Here is a 21,376-nt window from a genome sequence, read left to right on the forward strand (position 1 = left end):
TAGCACCAGTCCAAGCAGGAACTCGGTTCGAGATGTGGTGTCGGCTGAGAGATGATTAAACGCTAGATGCAGCTGAAGCAGGGCGGCTTGACGATATGCCTCTGCAGTCTGAAGGAGGTGCGAAATGGGTGTCTTGTCGTCTCGTGTCTCGACAAAGTATCCGTTCACTTCATCCATGAGCACCAAGGTATCAAAGTCCATGGCTAGCAACTGCCCTTGGAACTCGTGTGCTAGAGACATGTCGTAGAGGGTATCGGTCGTCGTGCTGCGGTTGCTCCGGACCGTGGTGTGGCATAGAGCCAACACTTGACCAAAGAGATCAATCACCTCGTTTGATATGCCACACCAAGAGTTGGGTCGAGTTCCCAAAAGATTGAGGCCCGGGTCGTAGGGCAAAGGCTGCGGGCCTGGTGTACTGCAGTCGCTGTCGAACAACTGCATCTCTCGTTGAGCACTGTTCTCGTACTTCCACTTCTTTCTATCGATCCTGCAGGGAATAGAGCCACCACCGATGGCTGCCAGTACCATCTCCCAGTACGTCAGAGCCTGGCAGAAGTATGCATGGAAAAGCACATCTGCTGCTGACAGGTGCATTCCCCAAATTGTGAGCAACTCATGAGCCAGGTTCGACCAGGAGTGCTCTCCGATATCTGGTCTCCCAGACAACGAGGTCCCAAGTTTAAAGACAGCAAACACAAGGTCGACAGTGACTATAGTAGTCTGCACGCCCCGTATCCGGTTCATTTCCTGATCGACGGCGGCCACTGCCTGTGCTCTCAGGTCCTTGCTGAGATGGGGCATGCTGTACTCGGCGGACATGGCTTGCAGGGTGTAGAATACTGCTTCGGAGGTAGACCACGTATTGCAGGCTAGTCGTCGGTTGTAGTTTGTCTCGGAGTCGAACGTAGAGCGCGTGGGACAGATGTAGCGGAACCAGTGCTCGACCAGGGCCGTTGGCATATGAGTTAGTGTTTTGTTGAGTACTGAGCTCGATAGGTGATGTAGAGACTCTGATCCTTCAAAGGATATGATAGGGCTCCATTCGGGGGCATCGCTTGACTGCGCGGTTGCTCTGTAGCAAAGGTCTGTATTAGAGCACAGGGGTGGGATCGCACTAGCAGTGGGCTGACTGTCAATAGCAAAGCAATCGAATAGGTTCCCTGATACGCCGAGAGTTACCAAAGCCTCTGTCGCTTGTGTCTCTACGCTGCTGTGTTCACAACTCTCGCTCGCTGCCGTGCCTTGAGGAGGAGGCTGATCAGGGCAAGCCACTATCGGCCAATGTTGCTCATGTTTGTCCGACCAGCGCAACTGCTGCTGAAATCCAGGACATACATAGCCGAGTCTAGTGCAGTTCTTGCAGGCCGGGCGGTTCTCATCGCATTTGATCTACTTAAGTTAAACGCACCGTCTGGGGGAAAACACCAAAGCAACTGACCCTTCTAGATTTGCATTTTGCGCAGCCCTGTCGCGATTTCGGCGCACTTTTCCGTGTACGTTTTACTCGTTGGTGATCCTCTTCTGGGAGTGAATTCATTGCTTCCATGTAAATGGTCAATTTGGGAGGGTTGAGATGAGATTGGTGAGGTGGAAGGGGAAGACGATGAAAACCCCGCAGCTTCAATGACGATATCGATAACTACCAACGACAGCACCAATTTAACTCAAAATCGGAAGGGGTCGGCCCGAAAGAGCCGAGCAAACTGATAATAAGCTGAAGACTTGGCAACTCATTATGTTCATGAAAGCAATGAATACCTGCGTAGATAAAGACTGTTCTATTGCTAAAAGTGTTGAACTACTGCTCCTCCCGCCCAAACTTGTTCTGCAAGACACGCAACTTGCTCAAATAAGGATCCTTATCAACATACGTCCCCCTCAACCACCTCGGCTTCCCAACATCAGCCATATCAAATGCCCGTCGCGAGTGTAGCGTTCGCGTATTATCGAACAAGACGCAGTCTCCAGGGTTCATCTTGCGCTCGAATAGGTACTCGGGTCTCTGCAGCAGAGCATTGAACTTTACTGCGGCGTCGTGCCAGCGCTCGACCTTGTCGTTGAGAGTTACGACGCCTTCGGCTTCGTGGTTGGAGAATGGGGCTAGGAATGGGGGCCCCCAGTTGATCTTGTCCATGGAATCGACGAGTGCAGCTTCTGACTCGTCATTCAGATCTCTAAGGTAATCCTGCACGCGAGTGTAGATCTTGTCGCCGATGCGCATGGGTCGCAGGTCGATGACAGGCTTCGTCGTGCGGTACACATTCGCGTCCGGGTGGTTATAGTGATAGTTGACGGGGACCGTAGCCAGAGTGTTGAAAGCATCCATGTCCGTCTTGAAGAGGTCGACGGCCGCTTTGTAGGCATCGGCAAAAACGCTGGCGCCCCCGGAAGAAGCAGACTGGACGCAGTGGAGGAGTTGGATGTGCGGTGGTTGCTGGAAATAGAGTAGATCTGTGTGGAAGCCGAGATCATGCGACGTGTAGGCGGCATTAATGGCCTGGGGAACTGTACGCACTGCTACACGTTAGTTGATAGTCTTGGTGCCTCTCTCACACTGCAGGCTTACCGTCCCATGTACATCCATAGAAGGTATCCTTGATCGGTCCGATGCGGGTGGCAATGGTTGCCAAGGACTCTTCCACGCCGGGAACATTGGTGACAAAGGCGAGTCCATCGATACGAAGCTGGTTTATCAGCTTATACAACGTCTCATCATCCTTCATGTACGTGTTGTAGTCATAGTCAGGCAGGTCAAGACTCTTACGAGGCTCTCGACTCCACAGAACTTGCGACGGGAGACACGATGTGGGCGAGGACGCAGGCTGGCTGAAACCCCGCAACATCTCAATGTCCAGCTTTGTAGTATGCTCAGATGTCCAGCCGTGCGCATCGTTATCCCAGCTGATGCTCACAGAATCGGAAGCAGTATCGACGGCGACCGTTCGCGCTTTCACGTTGGTAGGGATGTCGGCGACGGAAAAGAGTCTCTGGTTTGTTGATTCGTGCACGCATGATGGGCAGGAGCACGAGTCTCGTAGCAGCACGGCAGAGAAGTTGACAGTCTTTCCATCAATCGGGATAGGCACGGTCGACGGTTGCTCGCCTTCATGGATGCTGGTCGAGGAGTAGAATCGTCGGGAAAGGGCGCTGTCTCCTCCCAACGGCCGGTCGAGCGCAGTCTAATACATGTTAGCATCAACAGGGAGCAGTGTCAATGAGTCAGACGTTACATACCCTCGATACCAGCGTGCGGCCACTCCTGTTCTTCGGCATCAGAGCCCCAGGAGGTAGGTATCGTGTAGTTGAGAGGAGCCGCTTGGAAGGCAAGCCCCCCAGCCTAGGCTGCATCGCTTTTGCAACAACAAACTCCCTCACGGCCTGCATCTTCAGGGTCTTTTAGATAGGATGGTGTAGTTCTTGACAACATTATGAGCAGCGACAGAGGCCTTTTGTACATGAAATTCATTACTAAAACTCTAGCCCGTTTTGCCGCACCTGCCATCATAGCAAAAGTAACAACAGCTAGCTCCAACGATTTCGGTACAATGAATACGAGGCTCCGCGGTATTGAAGCTTGTTTGTCTTCTAGATCCCCTCCGTGTGCAACTCTAACTGGTTAAGCTATACCGCTTTGAGTCAACGAACACGACGGCTGCATCGCGGATTGCCGACGACGCTCTCATTGGCTCCTCGAGCAGCATTCTCGGGCGGGTCGATCGGCAATATCGTACTTTCTTGCTCGAAATGGGAAGGCTTCTCTTGGCGCTACGGCATGTGCAGTTTACACCAGGTCGAACTCTCATCAATATCGCCATATAAATGGCATGACCACCTATTTCAGTCCTCATGGCATAAGCCATAAGAAAGGTATTCCACCACCAACAGCCCCATCTCCCAAAACATCATGGTCCCATCCGCACAGTCCAGCCAGACCCAGGAGGTCAAGAAAACACCCCTCCAGCTCATCTCCCAAGGCGCCTGTCTCCCTGGTATTCCCAAGCATCCTAGCTTTGCTGCAGAGCGGCAATGGATGTTGGAGAAGATGGCGCTGGCCTTCCGAGTGTTTGCACGCTTGGGGTATACCGACGGCATGGCAGGCCACATCTCCATCAGGGACCCGGAGAACCCACATACATTCTGGACGGTGTGTTGTCGCCTGGTTGGCGTGGACTCTCTTGAATATTGACTTGTTCTAGAATCCACTGGCGGTACATTTTGCCCTACTCAAGGCAAGCGATATGATTCTCGTCAACTATGAAGGTGTTCCTATTGGCGGTACATTACCCCCTCCCGGCTGCTGGTCCAGCACAGCTGGCCTATGTTTTGGTACTGACATGCTGTCCCCAGGAAACATGAGCCGGCCTGCCAATTCAGCAGGCTTTTTCATCCACAGTGCCGTCCACAAAGCCCGACTGGACGTTGTGGCTGCATGTCACACCCATAGCCCGCACGGCATGGCGTGGAGCGCCTTTGGACGGCCCTTGGAAATGCTGACCCAAGATGCTGCCTATCTCTATGGTGATGCTCAGGCAGTATACAAGGTTTGAATTTGGCCTCTACCGCACTCACGACGATTAATCTGACAGCAGAGCGCAGGACTTTGGAGGTGTTGTCCTCACACAGGAGGAAGGCGACCGAATTGGCGCCGCCCTCGGTATGTCTCCCATCAGATATCTAATCCACACCCCAGGCCATGCTGACAGACTACCAGGCCCGAGAGGAAAGGGGATGATCTTACAGAACCACGGCCTCCTTACAGTTGGCTCTACTGTCGACGAGGCATGCTTCCTGATGACCTTGATGGAACGCGCATGCCAAACCCAACTGCTCGCAGAAGCCGCAGCGGCGAATGGTCTGCCCAAGGTCTACATCCCCGAGGAGAGTGCCAAGTATACTTTCGAGAACTCTAGTGATCCCGAGACACTGTATTGGGAGGGACAGCCGGACTTGCAGTACGAGGAGTACATGGCTAAAGGAGAACATCGGGGCTAGATACATCAAGAGTGAACTCAGTTATTTCACTTGATCAGTAGCACTTGATAATAGCAAGGATAAATCCAAGTAGTCCGAAGTAACCGCCTTCATCTTAAGGATGCGCTTTTATCTTTTCTGTAACTCCGGTTGCACCAGGGGTGGGGAGTTCACGCTTGGGCTTCACGAGGAACCCCACACAGGCACGGAAAAGAGCATACGTCCGAAGCCGTGCCGGCTTTTTTACCCCCGGAGCCGATCCAAAGAGCCGGACTTCGGAGCTTCTCACTTCATCTCGGACGTTGCGACGAGGCCGTTCAATCGGACATAAGGTACTCTAGTACTCACCTATTTCACAATACATGGTGTATATATTTCAATATCCCGCCACCATTTCTTACAATTCCCATTGTACTGCTTCAAATATCTCACCAATACGGGAATCATGGTGTTTGACCAGGACAGCGAGGAGGGAAAGTTTACTCCCCTAACCCTTTCTAACTCTCAATCTTCGCCCCCAGATGGCGGGTTTGCAGCATGGTGTGTTGTGGTGGGAGCTTGGTGCACCTCATTCTGCAGTTTCGGGTGGTTGAACAGTAAGCTTGAGCCCTGGTGTCTTATACTACCTTGCATCCGCTTAGCTGACTCCTGTTCCAGGTATTGGCATATTCCAGGATTATTACGAGAGAGAACTCCTCAAGGAATACTCTTCAAGCACAGTCGCATGGATCCCATCTCTTCAGGTCTTCTTTATGTCAGCTGCGGTGAGTTGACCATATGGCTATCTGGGACTGCGCTGATGAGCAATCAGGGCCCAGTCGTCGGCCACATCTACGACAGGCATGGTCCAAGAACTCTGATTATTGTTGGCGCCTTTATGCACGTCTTTGGTTTGATGATGGCTTCCATCTCCAAGGAGTACTATCAGCTATTGCTTTCTCAGGGTGTGTGCAGCGCGATTGGCGCAGCCGCCATCTTTCAGCCAGGCGAGTGGCTTCCATTCTCATCTGTTCTACTATAATACTAACCGCGAATCAGCTCTTAGCTCTGTTTCGGGCTGGTTTGACAAGCGGAGAGGTGCAGCATTTGGCGTGCTAATGACCGGCTCAAGCACAGGCGGCGTCATTTTCCCCATCATGATCACTCACCTAATCCCAAAAGTCGGCTACGGGTGGGCCATGCGCATTGCAGCCTTCATCATCCTATTCCTGCTTGTCATCGCATCCTTAACCGTCAAGCGCAGGGTGAAGCCTACTCTCACCAAGCTCACTGCCGAAGATCTTCACCGGCCTCTCCATGAAATAGTTTTCTTGCTCGTCCTTATCGGCTTTGCTCTTCTGAGTTTTGGAGTCTACGTGCCAATCAACTTTTTGGTTCCTTCAGCCATCGCTGACAGCATGTCTGTTTCCCTGTCGCAATATCTTGTCTCCATATTCAACGCCACAAGGTAAGCCATCATCAGTTTTGCTCCACGGACATCCGCTAAATGCGCTCCAGTCTGTTCGGGCGACTCACAGCCGGATTCCTGAGTGACAAGGTCGGACGATACAACATGTTCTTCATGGTCTGCAACGTAAGCGGCATCTTGATCTTGGCACTCTGGATCCCAGGATCTAGCAGCGTGGCAAACATCTTGTTCGCTGCGTTTTTCGGCTTCTTCTCTGGGGCATACGTTTCGCTGTCACCGGCACTCGTGGCTCAGATTTCCCCGCCCAAGGAGTTCGGATACCGCAGCGGCCTCTTGTTCTGTTCGGCAGCGATTCCAGGTTTGGTTACAAGCCCCATCGCTGGAGCAATTTTGTCTCACAGTCACGGGAGCTACACCAACATGAAGATTTACGCAGGCGTCTTCTGCTTGGCTGGGACTTGGTTGGTGGGAGTGGTCCGTCTTATGAAAACGGGGCCGAAGCTGTTGGCCAAGTTCTAACGGAACAATACGAAGGTCACAAAAAGTGATTACTGATTACCAGTATTGACCAAATTTTGGAGGGCTAGGAAGGATGCGGCGAGGTATGTAAAAAAGAGTGAAGAGATTGCATCTATAATTGGCGGCGGACTACCTCTACAAAGTCACTATATTTCGTTTGTTTAAATCTTTTACCCCCTCATCATACATATGTTAGACCTGCCATTGTATGAATAGCTTATCGAGTGGGATGGAGCTCTTTACTAGTTCATTAGACCACGTACATGCGCATCTACGCTTTAGGTCCTGCTCTTCTGTTTTAAACCCTCCAAGCTTCTCAAGAATACCTATGCTCATCCATTCCTTGCTAGCCGAACGTTCGACAGCACTATCAGGATCAACCCTCGACTTCGGACATGTTACTTGACGAGAGTAGAGGGACCGTCCACCTCTGAATTTGGAAACCCATCACCGAAGTCACAAATCCAGTCATAGTGCCAGGAAACCCGAGCATGACCTGTTGCATCGCCAAAGACCGATATTACAGGGTTTTGGCGCGGTTCGAGCGGCTAATCTTGGCCCTTTGAGCGAGCATGTGTCCGTACAAGATGTAAAAAGCTGCTGAGAGTTAGTATAGAAACGGCTGGGCTCGACACCTTTTCTCATACCAGGGACATAAATCGCCAATCCAAACCAGAGCAAGTACTGGTATGAAGAGTTTCGAGCCTTGGATGGCTCAATGACTTTGTAGACGAGACGTGCCTCAGATAGGATACCGATAGGATAGAGCACAATGAACAAATTATATCTTTACAACGGTCAGTGTTTTTCGGTCATCACACCGTGGTGTTTCGTACCTTGCCCACAGCAGGATCGACGGGACAGATGAAGTCCCCATCTGAAACGCAAAATACAGATATCTCACTGAATCAGCAAGATTCCAAGCCATAAGCATATAACTATATGCCGGCTCTCCCGCCGCAACATCTGGGTAATTTCTAGTAATGGCCCAGACAATGGTGTTGCGACCAGCCACCTGCAGAGCCGTTGTAGCCGGTGGAGCTCGAACGAGACCAGTCAGAGCGTGGAGGACCTCCAACGCAGTCAGAGTCTCACTCCATCGCGCTGTGGCGCTCAGTTTGTCCCAAACAGCGACGTTGCCGCCGGTGGTCCACAGGTAGGCGGTGCTGAGCAGGATGCAGATTCGAAAGAGCGCTGATAGGAGATTATAGATGCAGAGGTACGCGTTCGAAACCCTGCGGGGCTGTGTTTGCGATGTTGGTCGCGCCATGGTTTGCGAATGCGAAGATGACGGGTCTAAAAAAAACTCAAGCCACGTTCAACCGCGTTGCTAATTTCTCGCCTCGGCTCAAGTTGTTCGCTGGCTAACCAGCGTGGAGAAAACCCCGGCCTCGCAACAGAATTTCCTATTTGGGATGTTTCCCCGGTTCAAGTGCCAGGGCTTGTCACTGAGATTCGACCATGGGGGCTTGTCGTTGATCGACATTTAGACTCTCCTCGCAAATGGATGTCGATATCTAGACCTACGGATCTCACGGTATTTCAGCCCTGTGGTGCTTTTGTTTGCATGTAGCGAGGGAGGAGGGCTGATTTGCTGTCGGTATTTATTCTTTAAGATGGCGGGATTCCTTCTTCACTTTTCCTCTCCATCCAGTGTGTCTTCCTTCTCTTCAGATTTTTGACCACACCATCGGATACACATCCAGACGCAAGATCAGGGAGCTTGAAATTGCACTCCCCCTCTTCACAATGACAAAATTTGGTTCATCATCTTACAAGTCGCCACTCGGCAAGATTGGCCCAGACTATGTCGAGCTAGAATCAATCGCCTCACGAGCAAACTCCATCGATGAAGCAGTTCCCCCGAATCCTCAGTACACTGGCAAGATAAACCCACTAGATGAACAGCTACGTCTATGGAGAGCCATCCGGCGGTTCCCAAAGGTGGCAGCCTACTGTCTCATCATGAACATCGCCGTCGTCGGTCTCGGCTACACGCTCGTCATCAACGCCGCCATTCTCGGCAACAACTCATTCATGCAGGACTTCGGCACGAAATACAAAGGAAAGTGGATTATTCCTCAGCCATACACGTCTCTCTGGACCGCCTTCGTTCCCATCGGTGGAGTCATTGGTGCTCTTCTTGGAGGATGGCTGCAGGGCCGTCTTGGACGAAAGTTCACTTTCATGACTGGCAGCCTGTTTTATGCAGTCGGGGCATCAGTTGTGTTCAGTTCTTCCTTACCCGAGGCCCGAGATATGAAGAGAATTATTCTCACTGTCGGGGTCGCTGTTCAGGGCCTTGCTGTCGCCCTGCTTCAGACAGTAACCAACACTTACCTTTCAGAGGTGACGCCTATTTCTCTGCGAGGACCTGCAATGGCCATGATTCCAACCTTTACCTTGCTTGGCCAGCTTCTCGGATCAATGGTGGTGTTTCTAGTGGGAGATATCAAAGGAAGCAGGGCGTATCAAATTCCCTTTGGTTCCCAGTGGATCTTTGCCGCCATCGCTTTTCTCCTCTCCCTCGTCATCCCCGAAAGTCCTATTCATCATCTACGCAAAGGAAATCACGACAAGGCTATGCGAGCGGCGAGACGACTGTACGCTCCCAAGGTCCCCGAGCATACCACACTGAAGGTGTTCCACGTCATTCTCGCAGAAGAAGCGGCACTGGGCAAAGCCACTTACATTGCCTGTTTCCGAGGAGTCAACCGTCGTCGAACCCTGATTGTGCTCCTTGCCAGTGCTATTCCGGCCATGTTTGGCCTGGACCTGTTGTCAAACACACCATACTTTCTGAATACTATTGGCATTGAAGAGCCTACCAACATGCTGTTCCTGATCGGTGGAATCGTCGCCGGCATGCTGGCTAATGCTGCGGGTATCTTTGTGCTGTCACGTCGAGGGATGCGTATCATGACACTCGTGACCATGAGTCTGGCCGCTGTCTTCTGGGCTGTGATGGGTGTGTCAGGCTTCTGGGGTGGAGAGATCCCGGCGTATGTTGCTGCCGGTGTCTTGATGTCCGTCATCATCGTCTGCGGCCTTGGCGCTTGGCCAGCGAGTTATGCCTACATCGGACAAACAAGCTCGATGCAAGTCCGAGCGTTGACTCAGGGTCTAGTTGGTGTACTGTCTCAGGGCCTGTCTGCCATCATGAACGCGATACTTCCGATTTTGTACAACCCAGACTCGGGTAATATGGGTGGCAAGCTTGGATTTGTGTACACGGGACTCTGTCTGATTGCTGTGGTTCTAGCGTGGCTATTCTTGCCCGAGCTTAAGGGGCGGAGTGTGGTCGAGGTTGATAGAATGTTTGAGATGAGACTGTCAACGAGGAACTTTGCCAAGTTTAAGCTGGACACCTACGAGCCACGGAGGGGGGAAGCTGCTTGAGTAAATGGGTTGAAACGGTTCACTCGTAAGGGTATCTTTTTTTTTGTTTTTGTGGCATTGGATGGAATGATTATAATGGTAGAAGCAACTTTTGTATTGGAAAGAATTCGAGCCGACAGATAGAGGTTGTATGGGGAGTCATGCGATATCACACTTAAGAATAACGTTGTGTTGTCAGCTACAGCCTGTTCTATTGCTCCCTGCGTGCTGTACTTGTCAACAAAGACCATCGGCCTGATATTTCTGTCCGCACAAATCCACCAACTTCAACCTTCCCGTCTATGTCTGAAGGAACTGGCGCTTCGAAAACGAAAGATTGAATCCCTCTTCAGCTTCAGCATCTCTCTTGCGCTTCCTCAAAGGTGTAAAGATGCTCTCATCAAACGGCACAGTCCTATCCGACGTATCAGAGTCACTCGATTCATCCTCATTCTCATCTTGGTCGTCACGTGTGCGAGGTTCATCCTGTGGGGGCCTCAGGGCAGCCAAAGTCTCATCTTGTAGCCGGTCATATCGCCAACACACTTCGTACTTGTTCCCGACCAAAATGTGCATGAACCATAGAGCAAGGTTTATGGTCCATGTTTCGTGGCTCTCCAAGTCCCCCTGGCGATGATTCGCCCAAGGAATTGAGATGTATTCCATCAATCCGTCTCGAATCAGTTGTCTCTGCAGCACCTTCGTGTCTTGGGGCCCATCAGCTACAAAAGTCAGCGTTTAGCCTCGGTTTAAGGGATAGCCACAGGATACTTGCCTGACATTATGCTGCGGGGTCTGACACGGAAGATGAAGGCTTCATGGCAGGTCAGAATGCAGCCGTAGCGACACATGTTCTGTATGCAATAGGTGTACGCTTGCTTGATAGGCCAGGCTAAATCGTGACCCGACCGTCCACGCTCCCACTCTCCAAACTCGTTGATAAGGGGTACTTGAGCCATCCACTTGCTCTTCCATTTCTCTGCCGGCTTATACTCTTTCGGAAACCTCTCAGGTCGGTGGGTATCAGGGTCAGGGTCGTCGGTACGAGGGCTGGTATTCCGCACAGTTGTGCCCGAGTCTGGCCGTAGTCCCCGGAGGGACTGCATTCTTGGCGTCTTGGCCTCGATAGAACATTCTCTGCGAGGCAATTGACGCTGTTTCTCAGGCCTTGGAGGAGGTTCTGAAGGCTCATCATCTTGCGGGGCGTCCCCTTTGGACCACACAGCCGAGCGAAATTCTTGACGGATGGGACGGAGAGCCGCGGTGACGATCCTTTTGGTCCATACGGCATACAAGTCTCTGGTGTCGTCTTCGTTCCGCTCAACACAATCCGTTTCATCGTCGACATCGGGATAAGCAGGAAGATCTCGGCCCTCCCGACGAGCTTCTTCCAGCAGACGACCTCCAAATGACTCCTTGAAGACGTTGAAGTCGTGAAACTCGTCCCATTTCTTGATCTGTTTCGGAGCGTGCCACTTTTGATTGCGCGAATTGGTCTTTCGTTTCGGTGGGCGATGCGAGACGATCGGGTTCGGGTGGGTGAGAAACTCGAGGATCGAGGTGGCTGGTTCCGTTCCGGTCATGGCTAAATGTGAAACACGAGAGATAAAACGAAGCACTACGCTCTTCTACGCAGAAGAGGTTGGAATGCAACCCGAGGTGACACGAGACAGAGCCTGGGCCAGGGGCTGGCCAAGGGATGAATCCGGCCAATTTAAAGACGCCGGACGCGCCGTGAGACCTACAGCACACCCTCTTCCCGTTATCAATGAACTCAAGAAGCGAGTCGCATGTACGTTGGTGATATCCTTGCAGTAAAGCACCTCTCGTTGGCTGCATGTCAACCTCGTGACCCCCACAGACGCCATCCCGCCAGGCCGATTGGAGCTAACGGGCCGTCCCTTGCTCCCGTCATGCACGACAGCGCCATGTCATCAGCTCGAGGCAGGTAACATGCGTTATAAAGTTCCCAAGGGGGGACATGTCTCGCAGCCAACATGTTGCCACTGCCAAATACCCCTCAGCTCTTGCACATGCCCTGATGTCGATATGCCCAAGCGTCGACAGCCCCCAAAGCCACTCCCGAAGGAGCTGCCGCTGTGTGATGGGCCGAAACTTGGATTGTTCCAGCACCACGGATCCCGCATTCAATGGCTTGAGAGACTCAACAAAGATGACGAGGATGAGGATTCGCCAACAGAGGGCTACGTATTCCGCGCAAAGATTCGCAACCGAGAATACGCAATCAAAGTTGTAAGAAGCAAGTGGTCGCTAGGTATCGCGCGCTGATGGTTGTCTTGCTCAAGTTCAAATTTCACGACCCTAGGAGTGACGACTACTTCTGGGAGCCCCTTGTAGGCGAGGACATCAGTTTACAGACGGTCGCCTACTACACGGACCCGTTCTACGCTGAATGCAGAGCCTATGGTCGAATTCAAGAAGCCATCAAGAAAGGCTACTTGAAGCCCGACATTGTCGTCCCTTGCCATGGATTCTTCTTTCTACAAGAAAGAGACGAGAAAATCCTCCAAGGCCGCAACATTGATCTTGAGGCAGACCAGGTAGACCCAGAATATCAGCGTTCAACCCCCGGAGGATACAGACCCAGGGCCATTATCAAAGACCTCGCATCCGCAGATCCAGGTGTAAACCAAGACAATCTATACCAGGTTCTTGGGGACATCGTAAGACTAAACAGCCAGCGGGTTTTCAACATGGACATCCGACTCGACAACTATAGGGACGGCAAGCTTGTGGATTTCGGGTCATCGTGGACAGAGCCGCACATTCTCTTGGATGCGTTGGACGAGGAGGCGGCTGATGAGTCTAGACTGGCGGATCGGACCAAGTTCAGCCAAATGGTGGAGGATGAAAATATACCCAATCCCAAGAAAATTATTATAGCTGTTCATCGTATGAGGCTGAGGCCTCGACGGGTACGAGTTTAACATAGCGTTGATACATAATTTTTGCATCGTTTGAAAACACTGGTCGGGCCCGGTCACGCTTGATGAAAGTCATGAAACGTTTACCCCAGAAAGCGCTACAGAGGGGTCTCGATACATACATACATAGTCCCCGTACGGTCAATGTTAATGGTGATGGCGATTTTCTTTTTCGCCTGCTTTCATAATGCCTCTATAATTCCTAATAATCGGATTTTTCAAACGTAGTCTCTACCAGTCACGGTAGCAAAGAGCACCTTCACTAGTAGTATTTGCGCTCAGACTCGGCAGTCTATTATTAAGACATAAACGCCAAACTTGAGCTGATAAGTTCTTATTTCCTCGTTGTGAATCTTACCGTTCGAGGTGCAATGGTGACTGCCTACCATAGATTCAAACACCACTGCCAGAGTGCCTACCTCTGCCCTTTCGGCGAGTTAACTCATATAATAGCGGGCTCCCTATTGTGATTTTGTATAACCTTCAGAACCATCTGCGATTTATATATCTTTGTCCGCGTGTTATTGTTCTATTTTTGAGATCTCGATCTTGACGTACACTGACGTCATCATTTGACCCGTCGTTTAGCGCCAGAGAAACCAAAGCTTCCGTCATGTGAGGTCGAAAACGTGCGCGTCCTGTTTTCGTCAGATCTATGACGTCAACGTGGCTACAAGAAAACAACAGTCGCTGCCTGGACTGCACGACATAAAACCATCCATTTCCTCTCTTCAACACCGTCGCCAAGGCTCTTTCTCACACCCGAAAACGAAAGAAGAACCAGCATCGCCATGTTTTCCGCCACTATCATCTCCTTCCTCCAGCTTTGGCTCGCCTCGCTTGCCTTTGCTGCCCCTCTCGCCGAAGGAGGGGTCGAGGCAACCAAGGCCAACCCGTGGCAGTACGGCACTGGCGGTGGAATCATCGGCTTCATCGTTCTTGTTCTCGACATCCTTGTCTGGAGTACGCAATCCTGCTTTCTCTCCTGCTCGTGTACCGTGCTAACAGATGTGCCCTTGCAGTCGAAGTCCTCCAGTCGAACCGTCCCCCCATGCACAAGCTTCTTTGGTGCCTTGTTGTCTTCATCTTCCCCATCGTCGGCATGATCATCTACTGGTTGTTCTCGAACCGCAAGGAGCACCAGCGAGGTGCCGGATACCAGCCAGTGGGCTAAATGTTGTACCTTTGGTCGCCGTCGTTTGCCTGACAAGGATACGAGTTACGAGCTTAGCATGGCGCGAAGGAAAGCGATCAGGGTAGATTGACGACGAGACATGAGATGACTTTCGAGGACTGATTGATTATTCGGCGTTGGGATCGAGTAGCAGGCGGAATACGGAACACCAAGACTGGCACCCCTTCTTTCAGGATAGTGGAATTAACTTATTGAAATATCGTGTTTGTCACTATAGTGGAAAGCGAAGGTGTTTCCTCGTCTCTTTTGCATCTTCTTTTGTTCTTCGACGGCTTCGCGATACCTGGTTTTCTACCTTTATTTGGACCTGTCACTGCTACGGACTCTCAACGCTTCGCCAAGCCGGATAGGAGCCGGTACTTCCCTCGCTCGTTCCTCCTCCCCCTCTCGTACTCATCGGCCTTGGTGCTAGATCCCTTGACTGACGCCCGCACACGGTGCTTAGTGGTGCTTTCGAGTGCCACAGGGCAGAAACACTACAGCTCAACCAAAAAGAGTTTGAGTGTATTCATAGGGTGGGACCTCCAATTCGCGAATCAAGTCGCCCGTTTGGTATTCATCCTACCGGATAACCGAGCTGATCCTCCCGAGGACTACTGAAACCGTCTATGGGTCCGCTGGGGATAGATGAACATAACCTTCATCGTTAATAGGGCTAGTTTCCGCATCTCTTCGGCATGTCCATTTATAACATTGATGCCTTGTTGATTACTCTTGACCACAACAATGGCAAATTCGGAGCAAGTCTAATATTTCGTTATCAGTTTTGGTTCCTCGCTGCACCATAGCTGGTCATTCTCTCGGCTTGGCGGAAGAATCCGTAGTCAGCCATTTCTTTCGTTTCGATTGCTTGTCCAACTGTGAGGGGTTAGGAATGTCTCGCTGTTGAATGGTTTTCATAGAAATAGGCTACCAATTGCCATCTTTGTTTGCGGGCGGAGGCACTTGGATCCGATATAAGCCGGCCCAGTTTCTCCCGCAACACAACCTGGATCCCTAGCCTAGGAGAATTTTCATGAGTTAAACAAGAACCTTGTCACTGTTCGAACATGGTTGTTGCTGATTGCACAGCTCAGTTTGGCGAAACTTCATTTTAAATGCCCCCTTAATGACGTAATCTCACTATAGCGTTCATGCGATCCATGCTCCTTCGGCCTCTTGATTCGGACTTATTTCCATGGGCAATCCACAATGAAAGCAACGAGCGAATATTAAGAACGACGTCCAATTGATATTCAACGCGGCACAGCAGCGAAACTACGGCACAATCATCGATCAGCCATGTCATCAATTGAGGAACAGGCTCGACAGCGGCTGATACAGCAAGCTCAGCAGCGACAGTTACAGCTCATGGCCGCAAGACAACAGCAACAGAGACAAGCCACGAACCAGACTGGACAACAGATGGGAATGACCATGGGTTCATCCAACGCTCCAACAGGTTTATCCATGGCCACAGCCCACGACGATATCCCCATCACAAGTCCCAGTGACTTTGACCTCTTCAATGGTCGGACCACTTCACACCCCGACTTCGTCTCGTTTCAGGCGGCCTGCCGGGATGGACCCTTATCTGCCGTCGAGTCGATCGTCACCTCCGAGCCTCGCTCACCCGCTTTTCTTCACCAAGGGTTGGTTATCGCACTTGGGGCCGGAAATATCGACGCTGCTCATTATCTTCTCGGATATGGCGCTCCCATAACTCGCCAAACACCGCCGCACGTTTTGTCGGCGCCAAAAGAGCGGCAGATTGCTTTATTTGAACTTCTCGCAGGGCATGGCTGGACTCCCAACACCCCAGGCTTCTATGGGGCGACACTGCTCCCAAGAGTTGTCACTGATGACAGTCTTGTCGATTGGTTCCTTACACATGGTGCCGACCCAAACCTAGGCGTTCAGCGCGATAATCGGGACCGCTTTGGTGAGCCCGAGACAGACTCCTGCGCCGCGCTCGAGACAGCCGCATCGCGAGGCAACGTCGAATCAGTGCGCAAGCTCCTTGACGCTGGTGCACGCATGGAAAATGGTTCGCCGCTATATTTCGCGGCAGGTGCCCGCCCTCCGAATACAAACTCACACGCATCCCCAGTCACACTAAGCAAGGATTTCGACGAAGCCAGGATCCCCATCATGGCACTCCTCATCGAGAAAGGCGCAGACGTGAACGGCAAGCTCCAGTCCCGTCACATGACAGCTCAGTACCCCATCGTCAACGCCGTCCTAGCCGGAGCTGTGGAGAGGGTGAGATGGCTACTGAGCCAGGGGGCGGATCCTAACCTGCGAGGCGCTTATGGCAGCGCGGTCGAGTATGCACGAAAGGCGGGGAGCGACGAGATGAAGTTGGTTCTTGGGGTTGACTCGGTGGAGACGTAGGGCCAGCTTTTGTCTGGGTATACCCATGTAACGTTTGGCGAGGTGACCATTCATGTTGTTCATGTGGGAAAGTCGCAAGACTAGAGTATTTAGCGTACAGCTGTGTGTGCAACTTGACCTCCAAAGTTGGTGCAGATCTGTGAAGAATTTTGACAGGTATGCCTAGTTATGGTCATAACCCTGAATTAAGGCCATTAGAACAAAGAAGAATCTCCAGCGTCGTGTTAAACACTTCTCTTTGAGCTACCCGGCTGTAGGGCTGACGATTGCAATTTCACCTCATCTGGGGACGCTGCCAGCTTCCCCTGTCCATCAACATGACACGGCCCCCAAGGACCAAGCTAATTAAACCCTGCGTGTTCTTTCCACTTACAATGAAACAAAGAAATCCATGCCGATTGTGATTGCTGGGGAACTCTGTTCATTAGAGCCGAATTGTCCGTCGGCCCCGAAGAGAGGATGCATGGTTTCATTCCCTTGAAACACAGAAGGATTCTAGCCCCGTTAGACTAAAATCTGACCCCGTTCGTCGGCTAACCCGGCGCCTATTTCGATGGACGACTTTATGGGTATAGAAGCTTGGCTGTCCGTTGGTTGTTCAGCGCGCCTCTTTTCTTGGGTGACGTGACGACCAACAGGCTACACTCTCTTTCACTATAGACTGCCTTTCAGTCTAGCCAGTCGCTTCGCTTGTCATTCATTTTAGCCGTTGGCGTTGAAGTCAGGCAAAATGCCGTCTCACGGCTGGTCATTGTCGGCCGGTCGCGCGTTGCTCTTGTTGGCATCGCTGCCTCTTTCCACGGCTCAGGATCTTCCCGACCCTGCTTTGCCCGTTGCTGACCCTGCTGCTGCGTAAGTAAATCTACTATTGCTAGTTGTGTCCAGAGTCTAAGCCACTAACATGATCTAGCACCACCACTAGCATTGCGTTCCCTGAGGTCTTTCCCGACGTCGAGGCTCCTGCTGGGCCATCTACCACAGAGACTCTCGCAGTAGAGCCTTCTACCACGGATATTGCTATCGTGGTGGAACAAACTACCTCAACCGAAGTTCCTGTGGCTGAGACTACCACCTCGAGCTTCGTTCCTGAGGGTACCGAGACTGTGGAGACACTCAGCACTACTGGTAGCCAGACGACAACGGAGGTACCTGTACAAGGCACTACCACTTCCACGGAGGTGCCCGTCCAGGATACAACTACTTCAACTGAGGTTCCAGTCCAGGACACAACCACAAGCACTGAGCTGCCCGTTGCTCCTACTACAACCTCAAGCTGGATTCCCGACGCTTCTGAGACTATCGAGCCGATCAACACCCCTGGCGCCACGACAACCTCGACGGAGCTCCCTGTCCAGGACACTACCACTAGCACTGAGCTTCCCGTTGATACTACCACCAGTACTGAGCTACCCGCTGGCACCACAACTTCGACCGAGCTGCCTGTCGATGCCACGACTTCAACTGAAGTTGCTGCCGGTACTACCACCAGCACTGAAGTCCCTGTCGATACAACAACCTCCACTGAGGTGCCCATCGATGCGACAACCTCAACTGAGCTACCTGTAGACACCACTACGACTACTAACGCCTCAGTTGACTCTACTACAACGGAGCAACTCCCTGAGACCACTACTACCACCAACCCTGCCGTGGACCCCACCACGACAACTGAGCAGGCCATCGATCCTACCACCACCACCGAGCAGCCAGCTGAGGAGACTTCAACCACTGCTGGACAGCCTGCCGACACTACCACCGATCAATCTCCTCAGCCTACCACCGAGGATACCAACGAGCCCACCATCACTCAGCCTCCAGTTCTCACAACAGCTACAGGTGCTGCTGCCACCTCGGCTGTCTCTTCCGTCTCAACTGAGATCCTGGGTCTCCTCCCCATCATCGACTCGTGGAAGGACGACCCTGAGAACCTCAAGGACGAGACCAAGGACAAGGTCGACGATGTTCATGACGACATTGTCGCCGTGATTGTGAGCCTCGGCGGTGACCCCAACCAGGACTGTGCTGGAAAGAAGAAGCGAGGTCTGCTTGGACCTATCGGTGATATCATCAACAGCCTGGTTTGTATTGCCAAGGACCTCACTGATATCTCGGGCAACATCGTGGTTGGCAATGTGCCTGCTGTCACTGGAGCCACCGGTAGTGTTCAGTCTCAAACTGAGGACCTCACTGAAGAGGACAAGGACGAGGATAAGACCGACGAGAAGAGTGAGCAAGAATCTACCGAGAAGGAAGAGTCCACTACGGAAGAGCCAACCTCGACTACAACCTCTCCCTGCACAGACGACACTGCCGAGCACGTCACCATCATCTGCAAGCCAACCACCATCACCGAAGATGGCAACGTTCAGACTACAGAGACTTGCTTCGAGTCCATCACGGTCGAAGTCACCGGCTGTTCCGTGACCGAGGCTACAACTGTCATCTCGACGACTGGCACGGCCGCTGCCATCACCCCCTGCGCTTCTGGCTCCTGCAGCGGTGGCGATGCCTGCCCTATGGACAATGCTCCCCTTAGTGGCGCTGATATGGCCCTTGTCTCGACCAAGGTTGACTGTGCCGCCGTGTCCACCATCACCACCTCCGAGATCCCCACTGGTGCTGGAGCTTTCGGTAGCAACCCCGTCGCTTCGCCCACGCCCCGTGCCGAGAGCGGATCCGCTAAGAGGGACCTGGATCGTCGTGTGTTTATGCACAACACCACTCCTAACCCCTTCTACGTTGCCTCTCTGAACCCTATCTGGGTCAGCCAAGTCGGAGATGCCTCTGGTCATTGGTTCGACTATCCCACCATCGGCCAGGGTTTCGCAGGTGTCAATGGCATCTACGGTTGCACTGCCGTCATCATCGTTTCTGACAAGGGTGTCTACCTGTCGCACATCTGGGAGAACCCCGTCTTCATTGACATAGATTGGAACTGGACAGACGATGCGTCTTTCAACAGAAACGCCTTTGAGGCTCTTCGTGACGGAACTGACAACGCTCGAAGTGTTACCTCCCTCGTCGGCGATGACGCCAACCCTGGTGTCCTACACGCCAGCAACAACCCCATGGTCTTCGTCCTCACCCCCTTCACCGATGTTCTGAACGATCCCACAGGCATTACCACCTTGTTCCGCTACCAGGAACGCGCCCAGCGGCTCGCTGACAGTCTCGTCGGTGTCATCCCCGGCTCTAGTGGTCATCTCCTGGGTTACACCCGCACCAACGGGATTGACTCCACTGAGCCCATCGGCACCTGGGGTCGAGCGATCCTTGAGGTCGACATGTTCCAGGACATGATCGTCACCCCCGAGGATTCTCCAGGCGGTAGTTGGGCCTTTTCCATGGGTCGATGGAGACTCTGGGTTGAGGATGGACTCGTGACTTGGCGTGACTTTATCGTTGGCGGCAGTGGTATTCAGCTGAGCGGATTTGCTACCACTAGCGACGCTCCTGCCCCCGACGCAACTCAGGCTCCTGAGGAACCTCAAAACGCTGAACCAACTCAGGCTGCCGAGGCTGTTGCGCAGCGTCTTCGAAAGAGAGAGGATTCTCCTGTTGAAGAGTGCTTGGTTGTGACCCGTGCCAGCACTACCAGCGAGGCTACTTCCAGCGCCACTGACACAACCCAGACTGAGTCTACTGAATCTACCGAGACGACTCAATCTACCGAGTCTACCCAGTCGACGGAAACTACTCAGAGCTCAACTGAGACTGCCGAGACTACTCAAAGCTCGACCGAAACCTCTGAAACCACGGAGTCAACCCAGTCCACCGAGACTACTGAGTCCACGGCCGTCTCTACTTCTGAGACCTCCGAGGTCACGACCGAATCTACTCGACCCCCCACAACTCTCAGGACCTCCGTCATCACCACTACTTCAGCTCCTGACACCACTTCTGACGAGCCAACCACCACCAAACCCCCTTTCACTGGCCCCGTCATCTGCGTCAACCATGGTGGTCCTCGCGTGGCTACTCCTTACTGCCAATGTTCCACCACCACCGAGGGCCAGGTCTTCTACGCCACTGCTCCTCTGATCTCCTACCACTGTACCGACTACACCACCTTCCCCTCCCCCGTCACTCCTACGCCAACCAAGGAAGAGACCCCATCGCCAACCGCAACAAACCCCAACGCCGACGTCCCCGAAGTTGAATGCGCCACGCCCGACGACTGTGGAGACTGGGAAGGAAACTGCCACTTTGCCAACGATAACAACCACGTCGTCTGCCTCGCCACGGACTGGCACGACGTAAACGGCGTCCCAACCTCCGGAAAAGCCATCTGCGAATGTCTCATCCGCGAGAAACCCGCTGACCCGCCAAAGGGCACTAACCCCAACGCCGACGTGCCAGAGGTGGAGTGCGCTACGCCTGACGATTGCGGTGACTGGAAGGGAGACTGCGCGTTTGGACCTTCGAGCAACCATGTTGTTTGTCTGGCGACGGACTGGCACACGGTGAATGGTGTGCCTACCTCGGGCAAGGCTATTTGCGAGTGCATGGTTAGTGAGGCGTAGATGAGGGTAGAAGTAATGTGTCTGCGTGGCAGACGTTCAGTTCATGTTGATAATCTTTAAGTAA

At 52.5% G+C, this 21,376-nt stretch overlaps 10 protein-coding genes across 10 annotated transcripts; 7 read left to right on the forward strand and 3 right to left on the reverse strand.

Annotated features, from left to right (window-relative positions):
- Nucleotides 1–1,798: 1,798 nt before the first annotated feature.
- NCS54_00921800 (Hypothetical protein) lies at nucleotides 1,799–3,342 on the reverse strand (the record flags this gene model as incomplete). The annotated part of the gene is made up of 3 exons (XM_053154572.1): nucleotides 3,235–3,342; nucleotides 2,567–3,179; nucleotides 1,799–2,514 (listed from the first exon to the last, which is right to left on the reverse strand). The coding sequence occupies exons 1-3, from the start codon at nucleotides 3,271–3,273 to the stop codon at nucleotides 1,799–1,801; spliced, it is 1,368 nt and encodes a 455-aa protein (XP_053010547.1). The 5' UTR covers nucleotides 3,274–3,342.
- A 544-nt stretch (nucleotides 3,343–3,886) lies between these two features.
- NCS54_00921900 (Aldolase-II domain-containing protein) lies at nucleotides 3,887–4,992 on the forward strand (the record flags this gene model as incomplete). The annotated part of the gene is made up of 5 exons (XM_053154573.1): nucleotides 3,887–4,144; nucleotides 4,197–4,275; nucleotides 4,348–4,541; nucleotides 4,597–4,654; nucleotides 4,712–4,992. The coding sequence occupies exons 1-5, from the start codon at nucleotides 3,905–3,907 to the stop codon at nucleotides 4,990–4,992; spliced, it is 852 nt and encodes a 283-aa protein (XP_053010548.1). The 5' UTR covers nucleotides 3,887–3,904.
- Nucleotides 4,993–5,416: 424 nt separating this feature from the next.
- Nucleotides 5,417–6,898, forward strand: NCS54_00922000 (MFS domain-containing protein; the record flags this gene model as incomplete). The annotated part of the gene is made up of 5 exons (XM_053154574.1): nucleotides 5,417–5,567; nucleotides 5,629–5,735; nucleotides 5,783–5,957; nucleotides 6,010–6,418; nucleotides 6,469–6,898. 5 exons carry the CDS (start codon nucleotides 5,417–5,419, stop codon nucleotides 6,896–6,898), a joined length of 1,272 nt encoding a protein of 423 aa, XP_053010549.1.
- A 520-nt stretch (nucleotides 6,899–7,418) lies between these two features.
- On the reverse strand, nucleotides 7,419–8,168 carry NCS54_00922100 (Very-long-chain (3R)-3-hydroxyacyl-CoA dehydratase; the record flags this gene model as incomplete). The annotated part of the gene is made up of 3 exons (XM_053154575.1): nucleotides 7,419–7,495; nucleotides 7,546–7,685; nucleotides 7,735–8,168. The coding sequence occupies 3 exons, from the start codon at nucleotides 8,166–8,168 to the stop codon at nucleotides 7,419–7,421; spliced, it is 651 nt and encodes a 216-aa protein (XP_053010550.1).
- Nucleotides 8,169–8,647: 479 nt separating this feature from the next.
- On the forward strand, nucleotides 8,648–10,297 carry NCS54_00922200 (MFS domain-containing protein; the record flags this gene model as incomplete). Its single annotated transcript, XM_053154576.1, has 1 exon — nucleotides 8,648–10,297. One exon carries the CDS (start codon nucleotides 8,648–8,650, stop codon nucleotides 10,295–10,297), a length of 1,650 nt encoding a protein of 549 aa, XP_053010551.1.
- A 279-nt stretch (nucleotides 10,298–10,576) lies between these two features.
- NCS54_00922300 (Hypothetical protein) lies at nucleotides 10,577–11,859 on the reverse strand (the record flags this gene model as incomplete). Its single annotated transcript, XM_053154577.1, has 2 exons — nucleotides 10,577–10,998; nucleotides 11,052–11,859. 2 exons carry the CDS (start codon nucleotides 11,857–11,859, stop codon nucleotides 10,577–10,579), a joined length of 1,230 nt encoding a protein of 409 aa, XP_053010552.1.
- A 370-nt stretch (nucleotides 11,860–12,229) lies between these two features.
- On the forward strand, nucleotides 12,230–13,224 carry NCS54_00922400 (Hypothetical protein; the record flags this gene model as incomplete). Its single annotated transcript, XM_053154578.1, has 2 exons — nucleotides 12,230–12,529; nucleotides 12,583–13,224. The coding sequence occupies 2 exons, from the start codon at nucleotides 12,230–12,232 to the stop codon at nucleotides 13,222–13,224; spliced, it is 942 nt and encodes a 313-aa protein (XP_053010553.1).
- Nucleotides 13,225–13,946: 722 nt separating this feature from the next.
- Nucleotides 13,947–14,395, forward strand: NCS54_00922500 (PLDc-N domain-containing protein; the record flags this gene model as incomplete). The annotated part of the gene is made up of 2 exons (XM_053154579.1): nucleotides 13,947–14,184; nucleotides 14,244–14,395. The coding sequence occupies exons 1-2, from the start codon at nucleotides 14,013–14,015 to the stop codon at nucleotides 14,393–14,395; spliced, it is 324 nt and encodes a 107-aa protein (XP_053010554.1). The 5' UTR covers nucleotides 13,947–14,012.
- A 1,302-nt stretch (nucleotides 14,396–15,697) lies between these two features.
- On the forward strand, nucleotides 15,698–16,789 carry NCS54_00922600 (Hypothetical protein; the record flags this gene model as incomplete). Its single annotated transcript, XM_053154580.1, has 1 exon — nucleotides 15,698–16,789. One exon carries the CDS (start codon nucleotides 15,698–15,700, stop codon nucleotides 16,787–16,789), a length of 1,092 nt encoding a protein of 363 aa, XP_053010555.1.
- Nucleotides 16,790–17,519: 730 nt separating this feature from the next.
- Nucleotides 17,520–21,312, forward strand: NCS54_00922700 (Hypothetical protein; the record flags this gene model as incomplete). The annotated part of the gene is made up of 2 exons (XM_053154581.1): nucleotides 17,520–17,641; nucleotides 17,700–21,312. The coding sequence occupies 2 exons, from the start codon at nucleotides 17,520–17,522 to the stop codon at nucleotides 21,310–21,312; spliced, it is 3,735 nt and encodes a 1,244-aa protein (XP_053010556.1).
- Between the last annotated feature and the right edge of the window lie 64 nt (nucleotides 21,313–21,376).

This window comes from Fusarium falciforme, chromosome 7 (genome assembly GCF_026873545.1).
Source record: "Fusarium falciforme chromosome 7, complete sequence".
Lineage (NCBI taxonomy): Eukaryota > Fungi > Ascomycota > Sordariomycetes > Hypocreales > Nectriaceae > Fusarium > Fusarium falciforme.